The 25,722-nt window shown below is 48.5% G+C and overlaps 1 protein-coding gene across 1 annotated transcript in view; it reads left to right on the top strand.

The window, feature by feature from the left end:
- Window positions 1-25,722, top strand: part of ERBB4 (erb-b2 receptor tyrosine kinase 4) — a gene marked incomplete at both ends in the record, with an annotated part of 561,535 nt that overhangs the window by 184,245 nt on the left and 351,568 nt on the right. Inside the window, one exon of the mRNA XM_084289162.1 lies at window positions 19,509-19,660. Coding sequence (XP_084145288.1) covers window positions 19,509-19,660 — 152 coding nt within the window. The remainder of the gene's footprint in view (window positions 1-19,508; window positions 19,661-25,722) is intronic.

Below are 25,722 nucleotides of genomic sequence, written 5' to 3'. Positions count from 1 at the left end.
GTGCTTGCATTGTTCTCTCTTTCTCCCTTGAGCCTCTCCGTAGCATCTGATAAGGGAAGTTCATCTCCGAGCGACTCATGGTCAGAGGCGTTTGACCCAGTTCCACAAACCGCTCCAACAGGGTCGGCTCTGAGCACTGCTCCGTTCCTAGCGACCTCAGCGCGCTGGCACAAGCACCGAATTGTTGATGGAAAAGAACTTTTCTCCCTCATTTGCAAACGCAGAAAAGCATGCATGTTTTCAGTTTGGGAGCAACTCTTGAAAAACCCAATTTCAGCTTATTTGGTCCCAGCCCTCCTCTAAAGCAATATGTGTAAGAAAATCATCATCGGTGTGCCCAGCTCATTTCAGTAGCCCTGGCTGATGCCTAACGGAGCCTCAATTCTGATTTTTCCTTATCACATCCCCTCCCAAACAGGTGGACGTTGGCAGGTGCTGTTACATCTCTCTTTGAGATGTTGGTTTGATTTGCTTCCAGAGGGGCTGCAGTCAAGGCTACCCGCTCTGCTAATGAGCAGTGCTCCGAAGGCATTTCAAACCCCTTGAAAACTCGCTAGCCGAACAGGTAGCCCCTGCTGATGTCTGCAAAGCCGCCGCTGCTGCATCCTCCCTGCTGCGCCTGGCGATAAGGCACAGCTTGAAGCTTCAGATGCCACCGCCAGGCTGATCAATCTCTATCCAGCCCCGTCCTTCTCTCTCCCCCAGACAACTTCTGCTGAGGACGAGATGAAAAACGTAAGTGGCTGCTTTTGGGCGTGGGGATCTCGGAGGTGGTGGAGTTGAAATCAATCACCACCGACGACAGAGGGCTCGCAACTTAATCTGAGGGCGCGTCGCTTCTGTGGCAGCCCAAAGCAAGCAAACAGCAACACCAAATCAAACTGCAGGCATAGGCAAAGATGAAATGTGTCTATTTTTCCTGTTATTACCCTCAGTGGAGGAAAAAATGTATATTCCATCCACTCGCCAAACAACCTGAAGTTAAAACAGGGTGGTAGGGATGCTGCTTACCTGGTGACAGTGACAGTGCTGTGCAGATGATACAGAGCAGTGAGTTCACATAATCCCAAACAGAATGTAACCTTAATCCCTAAGAAATTTCTTGCTGACATGAACACAAGATTCTGTATTTTTCAATGAGAGACTCTTTTTAATTCGTAGTTATATATTTTTCTTTCTTTTCACTAATTTCATCAAAAAGAACACTTTCAGGCATTTATCCAATTCCATACCCTCCCGAAAATGAATAAGATTTGATGGTTTTCAGCATTTTTTTTTAATTTTGGGAAGCAGTTGACTCAGATTTTCTCAAAGATCTCCTTCCTTTCATTGAGATTTTCTATCACATTTGCAAAATGCTTTTATCTGTATAACTCATTAAGATCTGACACTCTGAGGCAGGTATTATAGGACCTAAATTCTATGCTTTCTCTTGCTTTCCATCAAACGTATTTTCAGATACGCCACGCTTCAATCAATGGGACACAGCTTTTTTGCACTACTTGAAATCCAGACAGTGATTAAATGCCTGACTGCTCCTTAAGTACACACAGAAAGGCTTCAAGTTTTAAAATGAGGTGTGAATTCTTACAGGGAGGTTAATTTAGTTGATGTTGTTTAAAATAAGAAAAGAAACCCTGTTGTTATCACTGATTGCCAGGTCACTGAATAAAAGGCTTCAAAAACAGTAACTAAAATGCCTTCATTTCAGATGTGGTGCCAGCCTGCTCTTTCTCAACCTTAAAGCCACCTTGCTGGTCCTGCTTGCTTTCTTATGGGGTTATTCCTCCACGGATTGTTTTATTTTCCTCCTGCGTAGACACCCCACATCTTTGATGGCTTGTTACCGAGAATCCCAAGTCTGTCCCCTGAACACTTTTCCAGGGGGGATGGTTTTGGACCTGTGATTCTCCCCTTGGCATTAGCTTTCTACTTCCTCTAGTATTTTGGAGATTTCTTGAATTCAGAGCACTTGAATGTGGGGTTTTGCCAGGATTGTCCTAGGAGCAGAGGTTGATTTCAGCACTCAGGAGACAAGTTTGAGCCATCCAGGGAGAGGGCTTGAATTCAGCACAAAATTTGGTCCCGGGTGAGATGCTGTTGTTGATTTTTTGTGAAACACATCCCTGCTGAGACAGCGCTCCTCTATTTGCACACAGGAAAGGGAGCAGTAATCTGTAGTCAGGTGCCCTGAAGGCAAAATACCGTCAGTAGATATTGGTACCCCAGAATATACCTGAAGTGATAAATGTGTTAGCAGAGATGATTTCCCCGCAGCTGCATACTACTGTAGAATTAAGTGACATAGCCAGTAACAATGATTGGGTGGAGAGGACAGCAGAAATGTCTGCATTTCAATTCAACTTTCTTTGGATTAAATGCAGTGGTCTGCAAAACATGGAAACCTCTCTTCTTGCTTTTACGCCGGTACAAAGACTGATCCTGCCTGTGCTCCAGTCTGCTCTTTGCGAGGTGATTCATCTGTACCGAGTTTGCTGCGTGTCTATAAAACCAGCAGTCAGGCTGAGTAAATTAGAGCTGATGAAAAGTTTTTAATCTGGGGACCAACAAGATAAATCCATCATACAAAATGAATCTGAATTTTTGCCGGGTAGTGTTGCTCGGTGTTGTTTCGCATTATTTCTTACAAGACTTTATAAGAATTATAGCAATTTCTCCCAGCTGGGAAAAAAAGAGATTTCCTGAAGTTCATACATTTCTTTTCAAGACTGATTGAACCTTTTCAAATAACGCAGTTATCTCCGGATCTAGAAATCTTTTTTTTTTTTTTTTTTTTTTTCCTGCTGTTCTGCATGTGGCCACCTGTCTTATTTCAGGAATATTAAAAAGTATACGCGTTGCCCTTGCCCACCTGCTTTACCTCTATTGCATCACAGCTCAGACCAAACATTAAGTGCCTTCTGAGCATCTCCCAGTAGAAATACAAAACACAACCATTGCTGTCAATTTTATTCTGATTTAAAAAACAATAATAATTTCTTTAATGCAGTTAGGATTTGAGATAATGCCACGGTTTGATCTCTGGTTTCTTTAGCGATGAAACACATTAAGCAACTCTCCTCTGCTTTCCCATTTTATGGCTGAAACTCCCATTGATTTATGCAATTACCACGTTGGCAAAATTTGACCAATGTTTGCCCACTAAGTAATAACAGCCTGTAACAGAGGGAGAGGGAGGGAGATGGTATTGCACAAAATCAATCCTTTCAGTCACAGTTCACCCCCCATTAGCTGAGTCTTGAACACTTGCAATTGAATATATGCTTCTGTAATTTGCGGAATTGGTGCCTCGGAGCTTGCTCCTGCCAGCACAGCGAGCACCAGCGGCTGTTTGAATTTGCATCCTAAGGAGCGGGGCTGCTGGAGGAGTTCTCCGACCCGACAGCGCTGCATAATTCGGGTGCCTTGGGTCGTTGCTGTTGCTTGCCAGATTTCTTTCTTCACCCCGGCAGATTTGGCTTGATGAGAGGAGACGCGGGGTGTTGGGAGGGGTATGATCAAGCGGGGCAGCCTCGTGTTTTACAGCTGCAGAGGATTTGGGTGGACCCAATGCTTGGGCCTCACTTTCTAGAAAGGATATCAGTGAGGAGGCAGGTGGGGAAGGAGAGGCCTTGTCTTGAGAAACCTTGAGGGCGAAGACTGGGCGGTTGCACTGGGAGGTAACCCTCTCCCTGGGGTGCTGTACTCGCTGGTAATGCACAGCAAGGGCACGAACCCCGGGCAGCACGTGAATGTATAACCAGGCAGTCCAGCCCCACTGGTGGAAATTATCTGCTGAGCTGCCAGTAAAAGAAACTTGCAAGGTCTTCAGATCCTCTGTGAATAATTCCGGTTTTCTTTTCCCACTGCTTCTGGTGGTGCTCAGTGCGAGGCACTACGGTAAGCAAAACAGCTGAGAGGACATCAAAAAGGCAGGGCAGTCCTCAAGGGTGTGCACACCATGCTGCAGCTTTAATGAGGCACGAGTAAGCTTTCTTTAAGAGAGGGATTTGATTTATTCAATGGTATTGGATTGGAATTTGTTGATATCTAATATCCTGCGGGCCGGGAGTAGCTGGTGCAGGAGTTGCAGCCCCAGCCTTTTTCCAAATGTGATTTTGGGGGTGGCTCTGAGGCTTGCTTACGCAAGGAGAAGGGCTGGATGAGAGAGAATTTGATCAGTGCTCCTCAAATCTCTGAGAGGCCGGGGTTTTTTTGATGTTAACATCGAGTTAGTGCCTTAGTAAATGGCAGAAGAAAATCACAGATACGCTTCGAGTCACGAAGCAAGATTTTCCCCTGGAAAAGTTCCCATCCGTAGGCAGGCTTGGCACTTGTGGAGGGAGTTTATCAGAAGAAAGTTTCCACGGACAAAAAGAGATTAGGGATGGGACAGTGGCAAAGGAGTTTGGTTTCTCAGCCCTGTGTTTCTTACACGTTCATGACTGAGGTGTCTGCGTGTTGTAGGGAGGGGAGGTGGAGGTATTAATTCTCCTGGTTCGGTGGTGACAGGCCCCCTGTATGCAGATCCCCGATGAGCTTCGTTCCCTTTGTCCCCAGCTGCTGAGCCTGGCTGAGGAGCAGGCACCGGGGCAGAGACGTGCACGAGCCCCTGTTTGTAAACAGGATGCAGAGAAGATAAAAAGGAGAAGTAATTTTTCCACCATCACTTCTGCTTCTCCCATTAGGAAAAAAAAAAAAAAAGTCATGAACAAGATCTGCTTTGAAATAAAAAGCAAGCAGCTGTATAATATTACTACAAAGTACCCAAAGGAAGGATCATGATGGAATCAAACTGCCACAGAGAAAAGCAGTTATGGCTGTGGAAAAATAATCTTGGTGCTTTTCCTGCTCAGATACAGGTATGTGGAGGAACATCACAGCATGGCAATGAGGTGATACTTGTCATTTGTGTGACAGAGACAAATTAGAATCCAGCCATCTCGGGGTGGGAATGATTTTTGTGAAAATTAATGACTTGATTAGAAGGAGAAATGAAGCTTCTTCAAGGGGACATGCAAATAAAGGAGGAATCACTAAAACTGTCACCTGATGGAAAGCGAACATTACAAAAAGAAAGATCGGTGGGATATTATAAAAAGACAAATTTGATGCGATATTAATCATGTACCGCCAGCCTGAGCAGAAGGAAGAGCAGGAGGAAGAATTCAGCTCAGTACGTCCCTGTAGGACTTGGAAAGTGTCTTCTGCTTTTAAGGACGGGATGAAAACCCACTCTCAGGTGAGCCGGGCACATCGAGCTTGAACCCAGGCTGGGGTGCCAGTCGTAGGTGGGCCTATCAGGTCCTTAATTCCTAGCTGATGCTTCCAACTGTCTCCAGGCCCTGTGGGAGACGTTTGCCTCCCTTCATCTAGAGACAAGGGCAGCAGAGGATTAGTCATTTCCGTAAGTGCCTGTAGTTCCCAGGTGGCAAATTTGCAGAGCATGGTGTCTACACTGGATGATTTCTGCAACCTTTCAGGAGGATTAGGGGCTCCGTATTTTAAACAACAAACAGTTGTAATCTCTGCTGGGAAGAAGCACGTCAGGCTAAAGCTGAGCAAGCATTAAACCTGATTTTGAACTTCATCTGTTTCATTAAGATCTGAGACCGCAGGGGCAATTAGTTTCAGGTTCAGGCCCGACCTTTCCTTTCCTTGTCCTCTGAGGACAAGCCAGTCAGCTAAGCCGAAAGCGATGCTTTTCTTAAGGAGGAATACCACCTGCATAAATGTCTGGTGATGTGCAAGCAGTATGTCGAGTTGGAGGAGTGCCTGAGAGGTTTTCTTGGGATCTCTGTGTCCAGATGATCTGGAAGGGGTATTTTTGTTTCATTCTTCCTTGGGTCTGGAGAGCCACAAACGTTTCAGACCAATGTAGGTAATGCAGCGGGGTCCAAAGCTGGTTTTCAAATGCTGCATTTCTCATCCCACACGAGCAGTGGGAAAGGGGCCGATGCCCCAGGCGGCACTCTCGATGACCTCTCGTGTCAAACTTCAGTTTGATGGCAATGTGTCATGGCCAAGGGAGGGGTCTTGCAGATAACCCACAGGAATTAAATACTGGGGGCCGCGCTCTCACTGCACGTGACTAAGGAGCGGGATGTGTTCCCACTGCTACAAGTGTATTTTTGGCCCATCTGTCTGCAGGCTCTGCCAGAAACCCTGGAACAGTTTTCCTACTTTGAGACGCGGTTTTCCAACAATGTGGCTTAGATTTTTTAAACGTGAGGGCAGTGGATGGCAGCGAACGTGGCAGCTTCTCCCGGGGGGTGGTGCTCTGCTGGGGCAGGGGCCACCCGCCTTCCTCTCCAGTTTTAGCCCCCCCCTTTCCAGGTCTGCCTATTTTAGAAAATGCCAGTTTTGCTCTTGGCAAGGAGCCCGAAACACTTGGTTTTCGAGTGGCCTCACACCTGTACCGCGGCTGCCTCCCAGACTGTCCTGGCCCAGCATCGCAGCCGGCTGTGCAGCACGTGCCAAGCTCCCCGGGCTGCTCTGCACAAACAGGTTGTGTGCTGACAACAAGGTGCAACTCTGGATGGATCTTCCCATGTCGGCTCTCTTCCTGCTTTTAAAACTTGCTCTTTTAGCTTCATTTTGTCCTGATGTGTTTATTTCTCAGCAGGAGGAAGGCAGCGGCGGTGAGGCAAGGGCACCCTTGGTGCCGCACTCCCTTCGTTAACAGCAGGCCCCATTTATTTGCCAGCCAAGACCTTCCCCTTGTTCCCCTCGAACACTTTGAAGCCTCTACCTTTCTCCTCTCATTTGAAAGCAGGCGCTGGGACTGTCTTCGTATTCCCCGTGTATATTTAACCATAAATTGCATCTGACTGCGGTGACACTAATTACGGCGGGGAGTATTATCGCTGGGAGGCAGCCCCCCTCGCGGGGAGTGTGGCCAAGAAACCCGCCGTAACTGGCAGGTGTTTCGACCGCTTCAGACAACTGCAATTTCCTACAGGCGTCCTTCCCCTTGGCGGGGGCCTCGTGGCTTCGGGGGGCACGGGGCTGGCCCCCGACCCTTTGGCGTCGGACCCCCGGGGCATCTTCTGCAGGCTGTCCTCTCCCTTTGTAAGGAACAAAAGGGATTTTCCCCTCCCTCGGGAAACGTGGACGTTTCCCAGCGACGTGCTGCCGAGGTGTTTGACCAAATGTTATTAAAACTCGGCAAGGGCTGATAATCCCAGAAGCAGCGCGGCGCGTTCCTGTGACATTGAAATCATTTAGTAATTTTACAGTACATTTGAATTTCGGCGTTGCTCAGCCTCTCACTTTCCATTAACTTTGCCCGGAATTTCTTATGGCCGTGCACACAAGCAGAAGTGTCAAGTTTCTCCTTCATGCTCCAAAACGCCACCTGAATCACAATTGTGCTGCAGCTAATTGTTATTAATTAAGCTGTTCCTAGCGGTCCTAGCTGTGCTCTTTCTTTTTTTTCTTTTTTTTTTTCTTTTTTTTTTTTTTTTTGCCTGTAATAAAAAGCAAACACATTCTGTAAGCGCAGCGGTTGCTGGTATTAAGGAGGGAAAACAAGGGAACCCTGTTCCCAGGAACTTCTCCGCACCCCGTGAGATGGTTTTGCTGGTTTTGGGGTGGGCGTGTGTGTTTTTAAGGGGGTTTTGAAGCCATGCAGAGCCGGGCTCGTTGCTGCCAAATGAGATTCGCTGACCTTCCATGCCATTTACCCGTCACAGGCAGGCAGCTCCAAGGGCATTTCGCAGCGGGGAAATTTGCACTGAGCCGCTCTCCCCGCACGTGCTCCTGCATCACTTAAGCGTGCGGCCGCGGCCAAAGCCCCGGTCACAAGTTTTGGATGGGATCACATGCCGGGAGCCCTGTGCATCCCACCGGGCTCCCCCTCCCGCCTTCCTCCCCTTTCCCAGGTTCAATTTAATGGGATCATCAAGTGGAGTGAGCGAGGAGGAAGGTATTAATGAATCGGGGACCCCGGGAGCGGTGTTGTCGGCACTGGAAAATTGCTTCTTGGCCTTTTCTCCTTAATGAGGCTGCTGATAACGTGCCCATTGCTTCCCACCCGGCCACGAGGAGCAGGGCGCTTGTCACTCAGCCACCTTTCTCCCTGTTTGTTTGCGAAAATAAAATGGGGTGGGGAGAGCTTTGGGCAGAAACACCATGTCGTCTTGTGGGATACGGGAATATAAAGCTGCTCTCGGGCTGCGGGAATATGTCATCTGTGTCTTCAAAAAAAGCAAGCAGACATCTGCTGTGCCTTTTCCTTGATTTTTTTTTTTCACCCTTGCGTTAGGTTAAGAACCAGAAAACAGGTTATTTTGGCACATCACTGGGACATGTTATTTTAACAGAGAGCTAACAGTTTCCATTTGCAGGGTAAAGGTGCTTGTAAATGGCCTCTTATGAAGTCAGAAATAGGTTGGGGATTTTTCCTAGCTGTAGTCGAAAAGGATCAGGGGAACAGCTTGTGCACAGAGCTAGGAGATTTGCCCAGGGGTACGGGGCGGCGGTGGCTCATGTTTAGTCTGTTCCTGGAGCTGCCCCAGGTGTGTACGAGGCATCGCCTTGCCTTCATCCCAACAAAGCTCTGGATGTTTTGCTGTGAAATGCCCATTCTCCTGCTGGAAGCATTTGTGGAAAAGGCCAGAATCTCATGGGAAGGCAGTGGAAGGCTTTAAGGCCGCTTACCGGGACAAAGGCCTCACTCCAGTCTTCTCCAGAGCGCTGTGTCTGACTCCCTCCCTGGCTGCGGTACGGACCCCGGGGAGGTCTGGCTGGCAGATTTGGGCTGGTTGTTCCCCAGGCAAGGCGTGTGTCCCGTCTGTGTCTGCTAAAGCTGCTTTGCAACGTCTGCAGAGGAGACCTGGGTGGCCGCTGTGGGGTGAGCATCTCGGGTAAAGCAAGGATCAGCCCTCCACGGGTTCCTCACTTTAGGGAAAAGAGCTAGGAAAAGAGAGAGAATCCCAACAGACCAACTTTATTATGTGTGTGTGCATACATATATGCCAAAATACATGCAGGGCAAGGAGCACGGGCTGGTGATTTTGTGTCTGCGCAGTGTCTTCGCTTCCCCCTGCCTTCCCAAGGCCCTCCCGTTATTAAGGGAGGCGAGCTCCAGCACTGATGCCTCCGTTGATGAAACACTCCTACTGCTGGGGAGCGGGGGATTCAAGCTAATGGTGCTCCTGCTCCCGGGATTTACCATTTGGAGGGTATTTTATTGCTATCTTGTGACATTTCCCTGCACTTTTATGCTCATTTATATAACTGTTGTCCTTGATTTACGGCCGGTTTTCTCCATGTGTAGTGGTGACATAAATTGTGCAGCCCTACTTTCGGAGGTTATAAATTTGAGGAGTTCGGTAAACTATGGGATGGGGGAAAAAGGGCGGAAGCCTTTTGAAGAGGCTTTTGATCACAGCCCCAGACAAAATAACCAGTTCTTTCGGTGCAAATCCGAAGCGAGCATCCCAATAGGTTGGGGCAGCCTGCTTCTTGCATGCAGCCAGCTGTGGGGCATTTGTGGGGTGAAATGCGAGGTGTCGGTGTCTGGTAACAGGATGCACAAGGCCAAACCCACACGGCGGTGGCGTTTTTACGGCGAAGCCTCGGAGCTCTGTTAACCGAGGCCTGCAAGGGGTTTTCGGAGGAGCAGCAAATTAATGTGCTTCTTTTCATCATAGTCCTGCCTGTTCAGATGATGTTGTTTAAAACCCTCAAACAAGCTGAGGTTCCCGAGGAGCGGTCGGCGGCCATCAGAGTTGCAAAGCCTATCAAAGCCACCGGTCAGGCCAGTGAAATAAAGAGCTCAAGTTGTGATTTTCTTGGCATCTCTCTTTGTAGAGGAAGAGAAACAGCTCATTTAAAAACTGCTTTCTGAGTTGGGCTGTCAGAGCAGCTTTCTGTTGACCTTTACAAATTGATACCGGCACAATCAATGGCCAGAAGTTTAAGGGCAGTCTCTGGGGGGGGGGTGGGGAAGAAACCCAGACCTTTATAAAATATATATGGAGTGCATTTTAAGAAGCCCAACAGAAAGAACAAGCAACGTTAACAGAGAGCGTATTGGAGAAAACTGATCCGTAAAGAATTCATAATACACAGTTTTGACTACAGTTACTTAGAGCTTGTCTTTTGGGATGATTTCTGAAAGTACACGAGACAAAAAAAATAATAAATGTGCCTTATAGGAAATCCAGAACAAATGATATGTTGGGCTTGGAAAACAATTGGAGGTTTTGAAGGTGCTTTGCCTTAATCGACTACAGGTGAAGTGCATTTGGGAAGCAATTTCCCAGCACCTGCGACACCCCCGCCTCCTTATAGCTTCAGAAAAATGAAGCTGCTTGAGGAGACTCAATAGAAATTCCATGAGAAGGGGTAAGTCAGCCCGACTGTGATTTCAGGAACCAGCTTGTGTGTTCTCTGAGTAGTCAGGGAGACAGAGGGAGGAGCTCATCCAACACAGCCCTGCAGCCCTTGCTTCCCAGGTAAAATAGGAGGAAGCTTCAGCACCGCGCTGAATACGCTGCTCTTATACAAGGAAGTCATAAATTGAAATATGTTCCTCTGTACAGATATAAAATTAAAAACCAGTCCCTTTACTTCTTACTAGGGACAAAGGCTTCTCATCAGTAGCGGTAAGGTTTTATACATTGTGTTTGGCAGAGCTGAAGCCCTCAGAGGCCTCAAAAGACCTGACTGGGTGCTCAGCACATCTGAAGGATAGGCGGGTGGGTTGTTTAGCTTTTTATTTTGATTGTATTTATGTTGTGGGACCGGGCTCTCAGTTCCAAGCACGCAGGTGTGAGAAAGCAGGAGCTTGGTGAGTGAGGGTGCCATGCAGGGGAGGCGCAGCGATGCACGCGAAGCTGTGCGGGAAGTACAACTGGGGAAGGGTGCGTGTGCCAGAAGATACCAGCTTAAAACACTAGCTTAAGACCAGGCTGTGTGTTTTACATACACAGTATAGGAAGAAAAAAAGGTTCTTGCATAGAACCATTACTGAAAGTTTGTTTTTCCTGCCTATAAACTGATACCTGAACTTGGTTTAATAACACACGGTTTTTGTTGCTCTGCGTGGCCACAGGCAATTAGGAAAACACAGCCACCAGTTCAAGGAAGGCTTCTGGAAGGAGCCCTTGAGACCAGTGCTTCAACTTGGTGACCTCCCTACAGCCGGGGTCCAGCATTTTGGCTCTGGGCAGTCGGTGCCATCAGCCCCCGCAGCTCCCCAGCATCAACACGGCGAAACCTTCCCTGCCTTGCAGCTTTCAGTAATTACCATTTCAGCTGTCTTCCACGAGCTGAATTCTCCTGTCTGTTTGACAAGGAGTTGCTTGAGAACCTGTTATTTTCATCAATGAAAATAAACTGTGTGCAGCTTCAGCTTAATAGACAGGTGCATATTTGCTAAAATAGTGCAATTTTTTTTTGGTTTAATTGCAATCTCCTGCATTACCCCGTCCCCTTGAAGCAAGCTGGGCTCACTTTTGCCCCTTGGATGGGGGCTCCCAGTCCCAGCACGCTTCCAGAGGGGTGCTGGGTTTCCTTACTCCCCAAATGTTTGTCCAGGGGCTTTGTTTAACCCCCTCTTGTGTTTTGTCTTGTGGAGTTGCCAAAATCTGGGGAGGTTGATCATTCCGAAGCAGTCTACTTTGTGTGCTACGATTCCATAGTTACCTTAATAACTTTAATAGGTGGTCTTTGGATTATGCGATAATTCCCGATGCAAAGGGAGAATGACTTCAATGGGAGATGTCAGGGGAATTTCCAGGGAGATTTCAGTGGCTCATGCACACCCTGTAACGACGGGGCAGTTGCTGTGTGCTTCAGTGGTGAGCAATTGCCCCGCTTACGTGGGTAGATATAAAAGCACCCGGCCCACCTACCCCTCCTGAGCGTCATCTGTTATACAGACAGTGCTTAAGTAGCAGTAAGCAGGACCCGAGGGCTGGTTCCCATTTGGCCGAGTGTTTCAATATCCTACTGGCAGCAAGGACTGAGATCCCCTTCTCGTTGCAGCGGCCGCCAGGGCTCCTGCTGGATTCCTGGGGATGAGGATCCGGCCCACGCTGAATGAATGCGCTCCCTCGTGCCCGCACCAGCTCGGTGTGTTTGTACAGCGTTAATTAAAATGCATTTAAGTTGAGCGAATGCTTGTGGCACTCGGGGCCCCTCTGGGGAAGGAGCAGGCAGCCAGGCGAGCAGAGCCCCCGGCTGTTGGCGAGTCCCAGCAGGGCAGCCGGAGCTGCCGGCGAGGGCGGCTGCTTCTTAGCAGCAGGCACTGCTCTGTGCCAGCCCCCGGTCCCAGGAGAGCTCCTGCGTGTCCCCACTCCATGGGCGGGGAGGAGGTCTGGGGCCAACCTGGCAGCAGATGGCTTTGGTGTCCCTAAATCGAGTTGTGGTAAAGGCAGAGGTGCAAAACCAACCCAAGTGCTTCCCTCCCTTCAGCTCCTGCCCGTGTGCTTGTGCTCCATCATCTCCCCCCGCCGACCTGGCCTTCCTCTGGAAACGTACTAGCATTGAAGAAACGCCCCAAAGCCTGTGTTTTGGTGCTGTAGGAGAGGATTTGGGTTCTTGGTGTTAGAAGCTGCATTCACAAGCTTAATTTTGGGCACTGCACAGAAAATGAGGTGGGAACAGGCAGGCTGTAGATCTAAGACCAGACTAAGCCTGGTGCTGGAAGCAGAGACTGCTCCAACCTCTCTTAGATAATGTCTATTAATTGCTCGTTTTGGCCCGGCGCTTCATCAGGAGAAAAACTGTAAAGGCTGAAAACACTCAGTGAAGTAAGTTATTTTTTGCATCCTGCAGCTGGTAAGAAAATGCCACGCTCCCTCTATGCCGTGCATTCATCCTCACTAGGCATTTATTTGCATGGCTGTAAAAAGAAATCTTGAATTTTAAATGCTTTTCTAACACAACTCGCCGGTTTGATGGCCGGCGCCAGCGAGCTGCTTGCAGCAGGGATGGGGCTCCTGGTCGGGGGTGGCAGCGAGCGGCGTGGGGCCACGTGTCCCCCCCGTGTCCCCCCCGTGTCCCCCATATCCCTCAGGCTCCGACCAGCTTGGAGGCTTTGCTGCTGCCTCCTCGTCGGAGCGAGCGCTTCCAGATTCCCAGCAAGACCTCAAGGAGAGCCAGATGATGGAGCAGATGGCAGATGACTAATTTGGCAAAGTTAGACGAGTGGAAATTGTTTGCTTTAATTGCTTGTCAAGTCCGGTACCTACATTATAGTTAAGGAGCAACTATTTACCCTGGAAATATGATGAAATGAGGAAAGAGAGTGTGTGTGCGTGTGCGTGTGGATGTCTGTGAAGAGCAGGGAGAAGAAGGGAAGGGGAAGTACCCAGGGAAAAGAAATGGGTATGCACCCGTGGAAAAAAACAACAGCATTGGCAAAGCCTCGTGTATTATTTTTGGCTTTTTTTGAGTGGTTGCTATGTGACTTAGGTCCTGCAGCGCATCTTCCCCATGTTGTCCTTCCCGATTGCAGCATGGACACGAGGAGAAACAACGCTGGAGATGTTAGCATAAAACAAGCAGCTGACAGTGGCTCGACACGGTCGGCACAGGCAATTATCCTTGAAATGCCGCAGTATCAATCTAGTCAAAGTTTTGATGCCATTTTTTGGTTGATGCAAGCGCTACATCAGTGAAATAACGCTGCGTAGCAGCAACCGAACAGATTTTGGAGAGCTCGGTGCAAAGACAGGGTGCCACCAGCTCGGGAAGGTGTCATGGCACATAAATAATCCCTCTCGATGAAGTTACAGTCCCTGGCAGTCTCCACTACGCCTGTTCAGTTCTGTGCTTGTAACACTGGGAGAGCTCTGCCCGTTGCAGATGGCTCCTGATGAGCCTCCGTCGGAGGTGGGGCCACCCTCATAAAGCACGGCCCTGCTCCTTGTGTGACAGCACCATGGGACACAAGATTTGGGGGCTTGCAGCACGTTTCCAGACCCAGGGGCCGTGGTAGCTGGCGGGATTTGAAGGGGATGGCCGTGTTGTAGCACGGAGCAGGCCTTGTGGAAGGAAAATGCTTGTGTCAGCTGAGCTTTTAATTAGGTGTAGAGAGAAAATGATGCTTTCCTTCATGACAGCCTCTCACCTAGGGAAGGGAAGCTTCCAGTTTGAAGATGCTCTCTGGAAGCTGATGGGGTCAAGGGAGGAGAGGTGGCGACCTCCAGTAGGTGTTTGCCTTCTCCCAGGAGCCATCTGCAGGGCTGTGAGGGCAGGCAGGCTCTCCCTTCATTAGGATGTGCCTAATTGCAAGAAAATGCAGGGCTTGCAGCTCGTTTAAGGAGAGCTGTAAGGTAATGAAAGGATTAAAACTGTTTTCCCCTTCTTCTGTACTGGGCGCAGGGTACCCAGGCTTGTGCTGGGAGCAGGGAGCCGAAGGAAATGAATGGGGGCTGCTGTGAAATTGCTGGTAATTAGCTGTTCGTTAAGGGGCTCCAGTATTTCCCCCCCAGCTGGGGGGTCTAGCAAGTTGCCAGGAGTGTTTGCAATTATTAATAAACAGTTACTTCAGCTGTCCTTCAAGAAACCCTGGTAATGGTGCCGTCTGTATAAAGACAGCTAATTAAGTAAATAAATGAGGGGGAAGTACAAAAAGGCTGCATTAGGAAGAAGAGGTGCTAAATGTTGGTAGGCTCCTCCTGGCTGTGATAAAGGAACGTATAATTCCATGCTCCTAAAAAAAAAAAAAAAGAGTGACTGGGAGCATTTAAGCCTTGTCTCGTGTTTTTGGCCCTCTTGACACCGGGGTGGCTGCATGGAGGTGGCAGTATTTTCTCCTGGATAACTCAAACCGTAGGCAAATCCAGAGAGGGGCTGCATAAAAAAATGAAACAGGTTGCCCTCCTTCCAAAAGTTAGCTCATCTGTTGCGCTGAGAGGATTGTAAAATCAATTAGAATTGCAAGAACCAGAATTAGACTGAGTCGAAATGAGTTTGTAATATAACACAGAGATTTGTCATCAGCGGAGCTGAGCACAATAATGGCCTAAAAAGCAGAAACTAAAGGACATTTTTAAATGCCTCCACTATTTCCTGCCTCTGAGTGAGCATCCAAATGGTGTGGCTTCGTTAGGAAAAAAAATGTCAATGGGAAATTAATTTCAGAGTCATATGCATGAATATTGATGAAAAATGTAAACTCACTTCAATACGGACAATTATGACTGCTGTAATTGGGGCCATTAGGAGCTGAAGCAGTTCTCTGTCACTTGAGGTAGCTGGGGAGAAGGAAGCAACTGAACCTGAAGCACTAATGTGTGGGGAACGCTGTGGGTCCAGCGCTGTGATGACCAAGAGTGCTGTGCCCACCCGATGTGCCCAGCCCTCCCGGCTGCTCCCTTCTGCACAGGTGCCCAAAGGAGAGGGGTAGGACAGGGAAAAGCCATCACAACAATCAGAGTGGGCACAAAATAAGAGAGATGCTGTGTTTGGTTTTTTTTTGTGCGTGTTTTTTTTTTTTTTTTTCCTTCTTAAAATACCCTTTTCAGTGAGAATTAGTGGCTCTGCCAATGAGACCTGCATACGGGAGGAGGATGCCCATTTCCACCCTCCTCTGCAGGGAGGCAGCTCTCAGCTCCCTAGCTCCTACTGCAAGATGAGCTGGCTTCTGGATTGCAGCAGAGCATGGGAAAGGGTCCTCAGAGTTAGAAGTCAATAAAACGAATTAGGATAAAAAGCCAGAGATTTACTCCAGGTCACCGGGAACAGGAATCTGTAAGTTTTCTGGGTTTGTTTCCACTGGCTGCACTCTGCACTGCAGGAGGGTGCAGTTCCCCAAACCACCCAGGTTTGGGGGTTAGGTGAGAAGCAGGCACAAGGCTTCCCAGATACGAAGGTGGATACTCCCTTAGCTTTCGGATGCTGATAGTGGTGGCTCTCCACACCTGTGTATGAGCACTTGGCAAGGTTTGTTACCATAATTCTAGGAGAGGGCATGGCAAAGGGCTTGCAGATAGCGTGTTTGTAGAGAAATGTACTTGTGAGCATCGTGGCATTGGGGTAGCCTGGCACAGGTCAGCTGCTCCCTGGGTTTCTGTCTGAGAAAATGTATGGGGTTGTCAGATTTTTCTGTGTGCAGCACTGAAATGGCTCTGAAGGGCTTTCCTCTCCGAGCTGCCTGTGCAAAATCTGAGCAAGTCAGGAGTGCTCCTGCTCAGAGGCCAAGGCAGATTTACATTCACATTCCCCACTGGGAGAAGCTACAGGCTGGAGAGGCATCTGAGCTAGTACTTTGCTGACCCTGTTAGAGACAGGCCAATTAGTATTTTTTTTTTTTTGTGAACCAAGAGAGGACCCGGTGCAGGGACTGCTTTCAACATGTGGTCTTTGTTTTCATGCTGTTCATCAGGTTCTGGGCCCATATAAGATAAGCAGCGTACAACCAAGTGCCTTGAAGAGGTGCTTCTCTACAGAACTGAGATGACAGTGGTTTGTATGGCACAACAAGGCATGTGGCACGATGTTCTGTTGTGCTCGTGTTTCTTTTGGCACTTTGTTTTAAAGAGCTGAGACAACACACGAGTGCCAGTACTGTTTCAAAAGACTGCACAGGCTGGAGGTGCTCTCCCCAGCTCGGGTACATATTGCAGGATATTAGCTCTGTTACATCCCCTTTCCATGCAGGAGGGTCTGCCTGGTACTACTGCTTGGTTTGAGGCAGTCTGTGACCGATTTTCCTCCCTTGGCAGGGGAGATGGCCACCTTTTGCCATGCATCTCCCAGCAGCAGAGGCCCAGGTGTGAGCTGGCACAAGGAGAGGCTTTATGCACCAGAGGGGATTTCTTTTTTCTAAGACAGAAATTAAATGCTTGGAATCACTGCGAGATAAATTTAGAAGAACAACGTGAGCTCTTCTAAATTTGCTTTTAAGATTTTATTCATCTGAAAGAATTGATTTCCATAGCATTATCAAAAGCCAGCAGTAGTTACTGCAAGGTTTAGTTGTACAAAATTAATCTTCCTCTAATAAAACTTCCAGCCCCGGTTTACATCTCGGCTGGTTTCACTCCTGTTGCTGCAAGTGCAGGCTCCAAATGTTCTGCCTCCTTACAGCAAAAAATGGCTAAATTAGCTTTTGTGAAACATTTAATGTGCGTGCGACATGAAATACCAGTGTTGCGGTGGATAGCTTTATTAGCTGAGCTGCTGGAATTGTTTTCTGAGCTATGTTGATCCTTAGCACCGATTGCGAAATGGAACAGAAATTATTTATTAGTCCTCAGGAGCCTTAAGACAGAATAATACTTATTCGGCTGGAAACACAGTCAGTCTTAGTGTTATAGATGCTGCTGCTTTCAAGGAAAAAGCAAACAAAGTGATTTTGTAATCGGTAACAAACATTTTCCGAAGGCTTCTGGCAGGGACATGCGGGCAGCTTCCTGAAGGGTTTTGATGCCTGTGGCAGCGGGGTTGGGACTTCATGGTCTCTGAGGTCCCTTCCAACCCAAACCGCTCTCCGACTCTGAGATCCCTGGATCTGAACGAAGCTTTATGTACGCGCTAGGATGGGGCTTTGTATTTCAGAAAGGACGATGCAGCAGCGGTTGATCTTTCCGGCTGTTCACACTTACCAAGCTGGGAGTCCTCAAAAATACCCCTTAAATGTTACAAACAAAATCCTGCCTTGGAGTGTTTTACTCACGTGGTAAGGTTTTGTGAGAAACCAGGAATGTTCGTGCTTTAAATCACAGCTTGAAATCAGGTAGTATTTATTTTAAAATCCATGTAAACCAGACAGTATTTTTACTTTTCATTTGGCAGCACATTGTAATGTATTTCAAACACTTCAAGTTTATAAACCTGGTGGGGACTTCAAAATTGTAATTTGAGTAAGTCACAGAAAGTGTTAAAAACCTACATCCCGTGCCTTATTTCCTTTGGTAATAAGACCACACACGTACATGGTGAAGCAGTCCCATGTAGTGCCTCTTCTGCTTTCGTCTGCGCTTCAGCTGCTAGCAACGCAAGAGAAGAGAATCATCTGCTAACCCCCGAGCCCACAAACGGCTCAGAGCTATGCCAGCCCCGGGATTGCTCCCCGGTGGGGCGTTCCAGCTGAGGAGGAACAGCTTTCTGCTGCCATTTGGAGGGCAGGGGGAGTTTCCTTGGGAGCAAACTTGGAGCAGTCGGGGGGCTCTGGGCTGCCTCCTGCAGCCCTTCACCAGCCGGCTGTCGGGGGCTCGCATCGCCCTGGCACCGGAGCAGATTGCTCTGCGGCAGGCAAGATGCGCAGCGGAGGATGCAGATGAGAATTGTTCCTCTTTCTGTTAAAAAAGCAAAACAAAAAGGGTGTAGTAAGTAAATACTCGATAATAGTAGTACTCCAAAACCTAATCGCTTTTTGTTCTTTTAAAGGAAAAAGGACCTGCATCATTCAGAAGAGCATATTTTAGCCAATTTTACTGATTAGGCCTCCAGTCATAGAGGGTTTTGTTTGTATTGATCTAATCCAGCAGTGGGAATGGCTCCAGAAATGCTCTTCTGGTCTGGCTCATGTTTTGCATAATATAATGCCCATTTCAAAAGTTCGGGTAGATTCAGATTAATTTGTTCGCAGATAAGAACAGCCCACAAGCTGTCAGTAGAGAGGAAAAGTAAGCGTGTGCAAAAAAAAAGGCCAGCCCCATGCTCAAACATTTAAGTAGCATTGCTCTTATGACAGGCTGAGAGCTGCATGAAAAAATGCTGCTGTAAAATCCCGCTTCTGTGTTTCTTTCCCGGATTCATTTTTGTCGCTGCTTGATGCGCGGCAATCTAATAGACTGAGCAGAGCTGTGATTTGGCACTGGCTTTGAACGGGACTTGAAGATTCAGAACAGAGTACTGTAATATTAAAGAACATCTTCTGAAAACTGACTGTATTTGGCTGGTATTTCCTAACTCGTCTGACACAGCTCCCTTGTGCATTCAGATCACAGTCTGGTGACTTGCAGAAAGACAGTAGGCTTTTGCTCTGTCTTTTATTATTTAATTGTGCAGAGCTCGGAAGAGCTGGGGACTTCAGGAAAGAGGAGGAAAAGTGATGCTGGGTACAAGCCTTCTGGCCGGGTTGCTCTTGGTTTCTTGACGGGTCCTTCTAGGTGTCAGATGAATAGGGAAAATGCTGGATTGCACAGGTCAGCTGAGATGCGCAGGTCTCTCTGGTCTCTTATCCTTAAATTTGTAAGCACTCAGTGTTCAGCATCCTGTATCCAGAGACTTCACGTGGTCCTGGTTTTTGCTCTTAATGTGCTGCAGTCAACTTGTTTTCCATTTGTCCTACATGTTTGCATTTTCCACATTTCTGGATGTTCAGTGGTACATACCAGCACCTGGTCCCTTTGGTAAGAGATACTTAAATTGCTGAGATGATCATGGACCTTCCCACCTCTGCTGCTGATACCCAATCCTGTAATTAACTCAGAATTATTATTCCAGATACCTGTATTCCTGGATGTAAATCTTCATTCCTTCTCTGCTCCTGTTTTCTTCCTTACTTGCTCTGATTGCACTTGTCCTGTGTTTTCTTGCAGTGTGTGCTGGCACCGAGAACAAGCTGAGCTCCCTCTCGGACCTGGAGCAGCAGTACCGGGCCCTGCGCAAGTACTATGAGAACTGCGAGGTAGTTATGGGCAACCTGGAAATCACCAGCATCGAGCACAACCGAGACCTCTCCTTCCTGCGGGTAAGCAACCTCCTCTTTATTTCCTCTCCACCTTCTGTGTACAGGGGAGTAGCCACAATGCTGGGCTGGAGGATGGCAGGGCTCCTGCCCACCAACTCCCAGAGCCTGCAGGAGAAGAGGCTAATAAAATGTCACGGATGCACAGAGCACAAGAGCGATGTCGTGGCTGTGACAGGTGCTCTGAGTATGGCATTTACATGCGTCCAGGACGTGAGGGAGAAAGCTGTGTCACGCCACAGGAGGGTGACACCTTGCTGGCCTCTTTGGCTGCGTGCTGCCAGCAGGTCTGGAGCTCTTAGGGTAGCATGTAGGGAGGTTGGAGCAGTGCAGGTAAGCACTGGTGGCTTGGGCAAGCTTGCCCTGATAAAATGTGATGCCTGGACTGGTTAGTAGGGTAAACAAGGGAAGAACCCTGAAACAAAAGGTGTTTATTGAATTAACATAAAACCCTCTTCACGGTGGAGCCTGGGTTGTGTGATCCTCCAGCTTCTTGCTTTAGAGGTTTTCCTATTTTGTTTAAATACTGTGCTTCTAGCCTTTGTGTTTGTGAAGGAGTATTTAGACGTGGTTTGTGCATTACCTGTTAACTTGGTAGCAACTACAAGGAGTAGGAGGTGAATGCCAAATGGAAAGAATTTAAACCCATCGTGATTTGGCATGCCAAAACTCGTTATGTTTGACAAAAATGCCTGGTAAAGGAGTGGTCCAATGCACATAGATGAAATTGGTGCGAGAACCATGTTTGAAAACAGCCCGCAGTGGTGTGGTTACAGACTGCACGGGTTGTGCTCTCAAATAGACATCATGCCGTGACATGGATGAGGATTTGTGCTGCCTGTATCGTGTGGTATCACTCCCATATCATTCTGCAAAACGTTCCTGTCACGTGGCAAGGTACGTGTCTGCATGTAAGTCGCATTTTCGTAAAAAGCACGTAGGGGAGCAGCGGAGTTCTTATCCGGCAGCCCCGCAGGTTGTGTTACACTCAGGCGTTCAGTTTGCTGGGTCTCGGGAGAGCCTCGTGCTCAATTTCAGTTCACAAAAACTTGAACTTTCCATTACGGCATCTAACAAAGGCAAGCAGAGCCTCTGACAGCGTGCTTAACATTGCTTCGTGTTAAATTTGTTGGGGGTTTCTCAGGATTTCTGCTCTATACATCAGCCTATATTTACTCAAAGCGTACACCAGGCTGTGAAAAGATCTGCAAGCAAAATTCAGCTACCAGATACGCGTCTGGAGTGAAGTTTGGGGTGCTAATTGCACTCAGACTAACAGGTTGCCTGTTAATTTGAGCGACGAATGCCTAGGAAGTGAATGCTATCTGTACATTTCACAGTTGTGACAGGTGGGGAAAACACATATGTGCCTGAGCTCCGAAATAGATAGCCCTGGGGCAGCTGGACTAACGGTTCCCACTGTGCTGCACAGGCAGCGGTGTCCTCGTGCAAGGGCAGGGTCCCTGCGCTGCTTTGGGCAGCGCTGGAGTTTCAGATGCTTCCTGAAACTCCCACCGGGGCCATCGTGCATGCCTCTGAATTGATTAAATTCATCGCAGATAGTTCACCCGCTTCGGCTTCCCGTCCTTCTCAGTCTGACCAGCAGGTAGGTGGGGAGAGCAAATTAGCGGGGAATTAGGGAGTCACTGTTCCTCGTGGGGAGCTGCTGCAAGCAGAGGGAAATCAGCAAACGAGAGGGGGTAAAAGCAGCAAATGAGAGCAAAAAAGGATCCTGTGTAGCAAAGGAAGGTTGTCTGGTTACGCTTGCTTCTTGGAAGAGTTACCATTGCATTTTCATTAGCATTATTGCTTATCGTACCTAGGACTGCGCTCTCACTGAAATCTCAGCAGAAAGCAGAACTTGAAACAAACCCCAGCAAACCGCAAGTCTGTGTAATGTGATAAATTGTGGTCATTAAAATAGAAAACCAAACAGAGGAGAATGTGTTCTCGGTGAGGCAAGTAAATAAACAAATGTTGGCATATTTATGCCGATAATTCAACATTCATTAGTTAGGCAATGTTACTTGTTTTATCATTTTAAAAGTGATTTTAACCGCCAAATGAAGGTGGCAGATGGGAGATAACTAAATGAAGGGCTATTTATCTCTCCTAGACTTCAGCGTGGTGAACTCATCCTGCAACTCGTATGATGCTCCTCTGGCCTACTCGCCTTTTTTCCCAGTTTCTTGCAAAAATTGCCCTCTTTCTCCACCACGTGGACTTTGAGCAGTCAGTCGATGGTTTGTGGGTTGGTGTTGTCTGTGCATCTCTCTGAGGAGTACCGTGGCTCTGTGCCCACCTGCCTTCTCAGTAGCCCCCAGCTTACAGGGAAGACCTAGCAAACTGGGCCTGCTCACCTTCTTATCATGCAATCATAAATGAATTCAAGTGTGTGGGGGGAAAAACAGAGAATTTTATTTGTGCCAAGGAAGATTAAAAGATCAGCATCCCATCTTTCATATTTATTCAGACATTTATTCCCTAAGTAAATTTGCTTTACGTGTACGAGTTAGCTCACTTCATGTGCTGATTAAGACTAAGAAGGGCTGCCTGGCACCTGAGCGAAACGTTCAGCCACCACACTTTGAAGCCCGACAGCGTGTGCATGGCATCGAGACCGCAAGCAGCTTCCCTCACCTCAGAAGGGTTTGCGTATTCCCCCAGTTTTTCCCAGCACTCCTGCATGCTCTCATCCTGCCATTTTGGGAGCTTGGTATCCCCTGCTTGTGGGTGGCCAAAAGGAGGGAGAGCAACTGCAGCTCGAGGTTGTCCTTTGCGTGTGCCAGCCTCCGGCTCCAGCAGCTCTGCTCCTTGAGTCTTGCTGAGGCCAGAGTGGAGATTTACCTCCCTGGTTGGGATTTCGGAAAAGATCAGCTGTGCTCTGGTTCATATTGGAAGTGATGGTTTGGTTTTGGAGACAAGGACCTTATTCTAGTTTCACGTGGCAAAGCTGACAGCTTGTATTGTGGGCAGTTCTTACTTCTTAATGGCATCTCTGTGTTTAATTTTCTGAATGAAAAACACAATTAGTATACCACAAAATCATCTTCTGCAGGCACTCTTCTTCTGTTAAACACATTTAGTAAACAAGAGTTATCTTAGACTAATCCTCAGCCTTTTAGCAATTCGCAGGCAGTAAATTGTTTTCTTGTCCCTGGATTTTATTTAACCAATTCAGATTATTTATTTTTGACGACATGACTGAAGTTCTGCGCTGCTCGCTGCCATAACTCTCCCAAATGATTATGAAACTTATTTCTAACTGCAATCAACGGCCTTCAGAAATGATCTACCATCGCTTGATAAATTCCGTGTTCATTTACCTCTGTAGTTCCCTTACCCACAGCAGCGTTAGCAGTTATATCTGCGCGTCGATTAACTGAGCTCAGCAGGCAGCTTGATAGCTGCTGTCGGTGTGCAGCAATGTTCGGCCACGTCGTCCCCGTGCCGACACACAGAACGGGGTGGGCTGTGAAATCCAGGACCCTTTGACTTCGTGGCAGGTGGAGTGTGAGGGTTTGGGTGTTATATCAAGAATATATGTAATTTTTGCTTCTGGCTTTGCTACAGTCCAGGAGGAGGACTGGGTCAGACAGAGCCCCTCTGAGGAAGGGAGCTTGCGTGAGCAGGCGAGGGAAGAGTTGGTTGCAAACCTCACTGCCTGGCCCCTGGGTGTTTGGGGCTGCTTCCGGTTAAAAAATAAGTATTCTGTATTTTTAGAAAGCTTTCTGGTCTCTTACAACAAATCAAGTCCCTTCTGAAAGCTCTGGCTGCCTTGCTGAGCCGGTGATGGAGCGGGGACAGAGCCTGCAGTCAGAGCGGACGCGTTGGGCTGAGGAACGCAGAGACAGGAGTGCAGTGCCACGGCCAGGTTGCTCAGCAGGTCCCAGCAGTGATGGATACAGCTCCTGAAGGCCTGGCAGAACAGCCCGCGTCCTCTCATGCAACAAAATGGTATCTTAATTCCCAGCTGACAGGCTTGGAGGAGGTCCCAGCTCAGCAGAAAGGGAGCAGGACAGGGAGTAGTGCCTAGTAGTCCCTAGAAAGGAGAGGCTCTAGGGTGGCTCTGCCTTTATGGAGGGGGATTTTCCTCAGCAGTGCTTGGGAAGTATTGCACGTTGGCCCTGGTAGATCTGGAGGGAGGAGGATTTGCTGGGCAAAGCTGCCCCATGGCACCTCTCCCGCAGTGAGCTGCATCAGGACAGCCTCACCAGCACGCGTCGTCCTTGGCTGGACAGTACCAGGTCATTACAGACCTGGAAGTCAAATACACGTCCTGATTTATTTGTAATTGCCCTCCCAGGACCTCACCCATAAGAAATAAAGCACAAAGAGCCCAACAGTGTGCCGGCAGCGGTGTGATGGGCAGGGCTGCATGCGCCATGCACACACTATCTCGGAGGAAAGAGGACACCTCCAACTTGCTGCTTAAATCTGGCCGAGGCGTCCTGCACACGCGGCAACAAAAGCAGCTGCTGTGCCGGGGGGGTTACAGGAGGCCAGGGGCATGCCAGGCCGTGCTCCTGGCATGGACAAAATGTTTTACACCGGCCGTGATCAGCTGCCAACTGTGGTGGATGAACCCGAGCCGTGTTTGAAGCGAGTTGGATCCCAAATTCAGAGGGTGGAGTGGGAGCAGAGGCCAGCTGCGCGGTGCATCTGTGATCCAGCTCCTCTCCGGGAGGATGCCTTTTTCTTCATTTCCCTTTGCTTTTGCAGAAACCATGGCTTAAAATAGTCTCGGCAGTATAAGCTGATCTCAAACCAGCCAGGGAGTATCGATTGCAAAGGGCCCTTCCTCAGGGCTCGGGTTCGTGTGGCCCTCCAGACCCATCCTGCCTGCAGAAATGGGTGGTCAAGTGGCAAGTCCGTGCTGCAGCCACTGCAAAGAGCACGGTGCAGTGCCTTGGTACAGTAAGAAGAGAGGTGATAAAAAATAATAATAATTTAGTGCTACCAACCTCAGGGGAGGGATTGGCATTTCCAAAGCTGTGCTCATCCCCTCTTGAAGCGCCATGCTGTCCTGCTCCTGTCCCTCGCCAGCCAGCAGTGTTCACGCTGCCCCTGTCCCTAGGTGAGTGAGCCAGCGCCTGGGTGCTTGCTGCCTGCTCCAAAGACCAATATTACAGCCGTGTAGTCCCTGACATAACTTCTGCCAGCTTCATCCCAACCCCACCGCTCCTGGAGCCTCACCAGCAGGTAGGTGAAGGCACCAGGTGCTCTCAGTGTGCACAGAGGCACTGTGTTAGTCCTGTGCTTTCCCCCCCTCACGAGGCATCGATAGGTGAGCATCCACATCCCCGCAGCATCTGCTTTCCTGTGCTGTCCAGGCCAGGTGCGTGTCATACAGGTACAAATGCATTCGCTCTGGCTCCTAACTCCATGGCATGCAGCTATCCCTGGCTGGCTCTCGCAGAACCTTTTCTGCGTGTTGTGTACAAACCCAGCAGCTCCGTCTCTCCGCGTGGTTCATACTGTCGGTAGTTCCCCCCAGCCAGGTTTTAGCTCTGTTTTTATACTCCTCCCATCTCTGTTCTTTTATTTTTGGAGCTGTCCGGGGCATTGCAGCAGGCAGAGTAACGGGCTGGGAGGATCGCTTCTCTTCCATACACAATCCAACCTCGCGTCCCTACAATGAACTGAAAAACCCACCACTGGAACCTCTCTTTCCTCTCTCCTTTCCCCACCAGCAACGCAAAACCCAACTGGAAGTGCTCTGCAGTGTAGTTCTTGGCTTGGTGTTGAGGCTGGAAGTGTAATGTACAGACTGTACAAGCCGGTAGTCTTCTGTTTTGAATTAAAGTTTTAGCTTCTGCAGAACAAACAGAGAAGAGAATTAATGTACAATTAATTCTCGAGCTGAGTTTGCCAAGCCATAACCAAATATATGTACATTTGTTATTGCCCCATTAATTTAGCAATTACTTTTGGTGGCTTCGTCTGAAAGATACAGCTTGAAATAACCACTTGTTTGCAAGAAGAGCGCTGTGCTGCATAAACGCAGGCTCCTGTTCTGATCCAGGGACTGTCAAGCTGCCCTCCTTGGCTGCGTGTGCATCAGG

The sequence above is a fragment of the Netta rufina genome (assembly GCF_964035555.1).
Source record: "Netta rufina genome assembly, chromosome: 6".
NCBI lineage: Eukaryota > Metazoa > Chordata > Aves > Anseriformes > Anatidae > Netta > Netta rufina.
The sequence above is the reverse complement of the archived record's forward strand: the minus strand, read 5'-3'. Positions and strand labels throughout refer to the sequence as shown.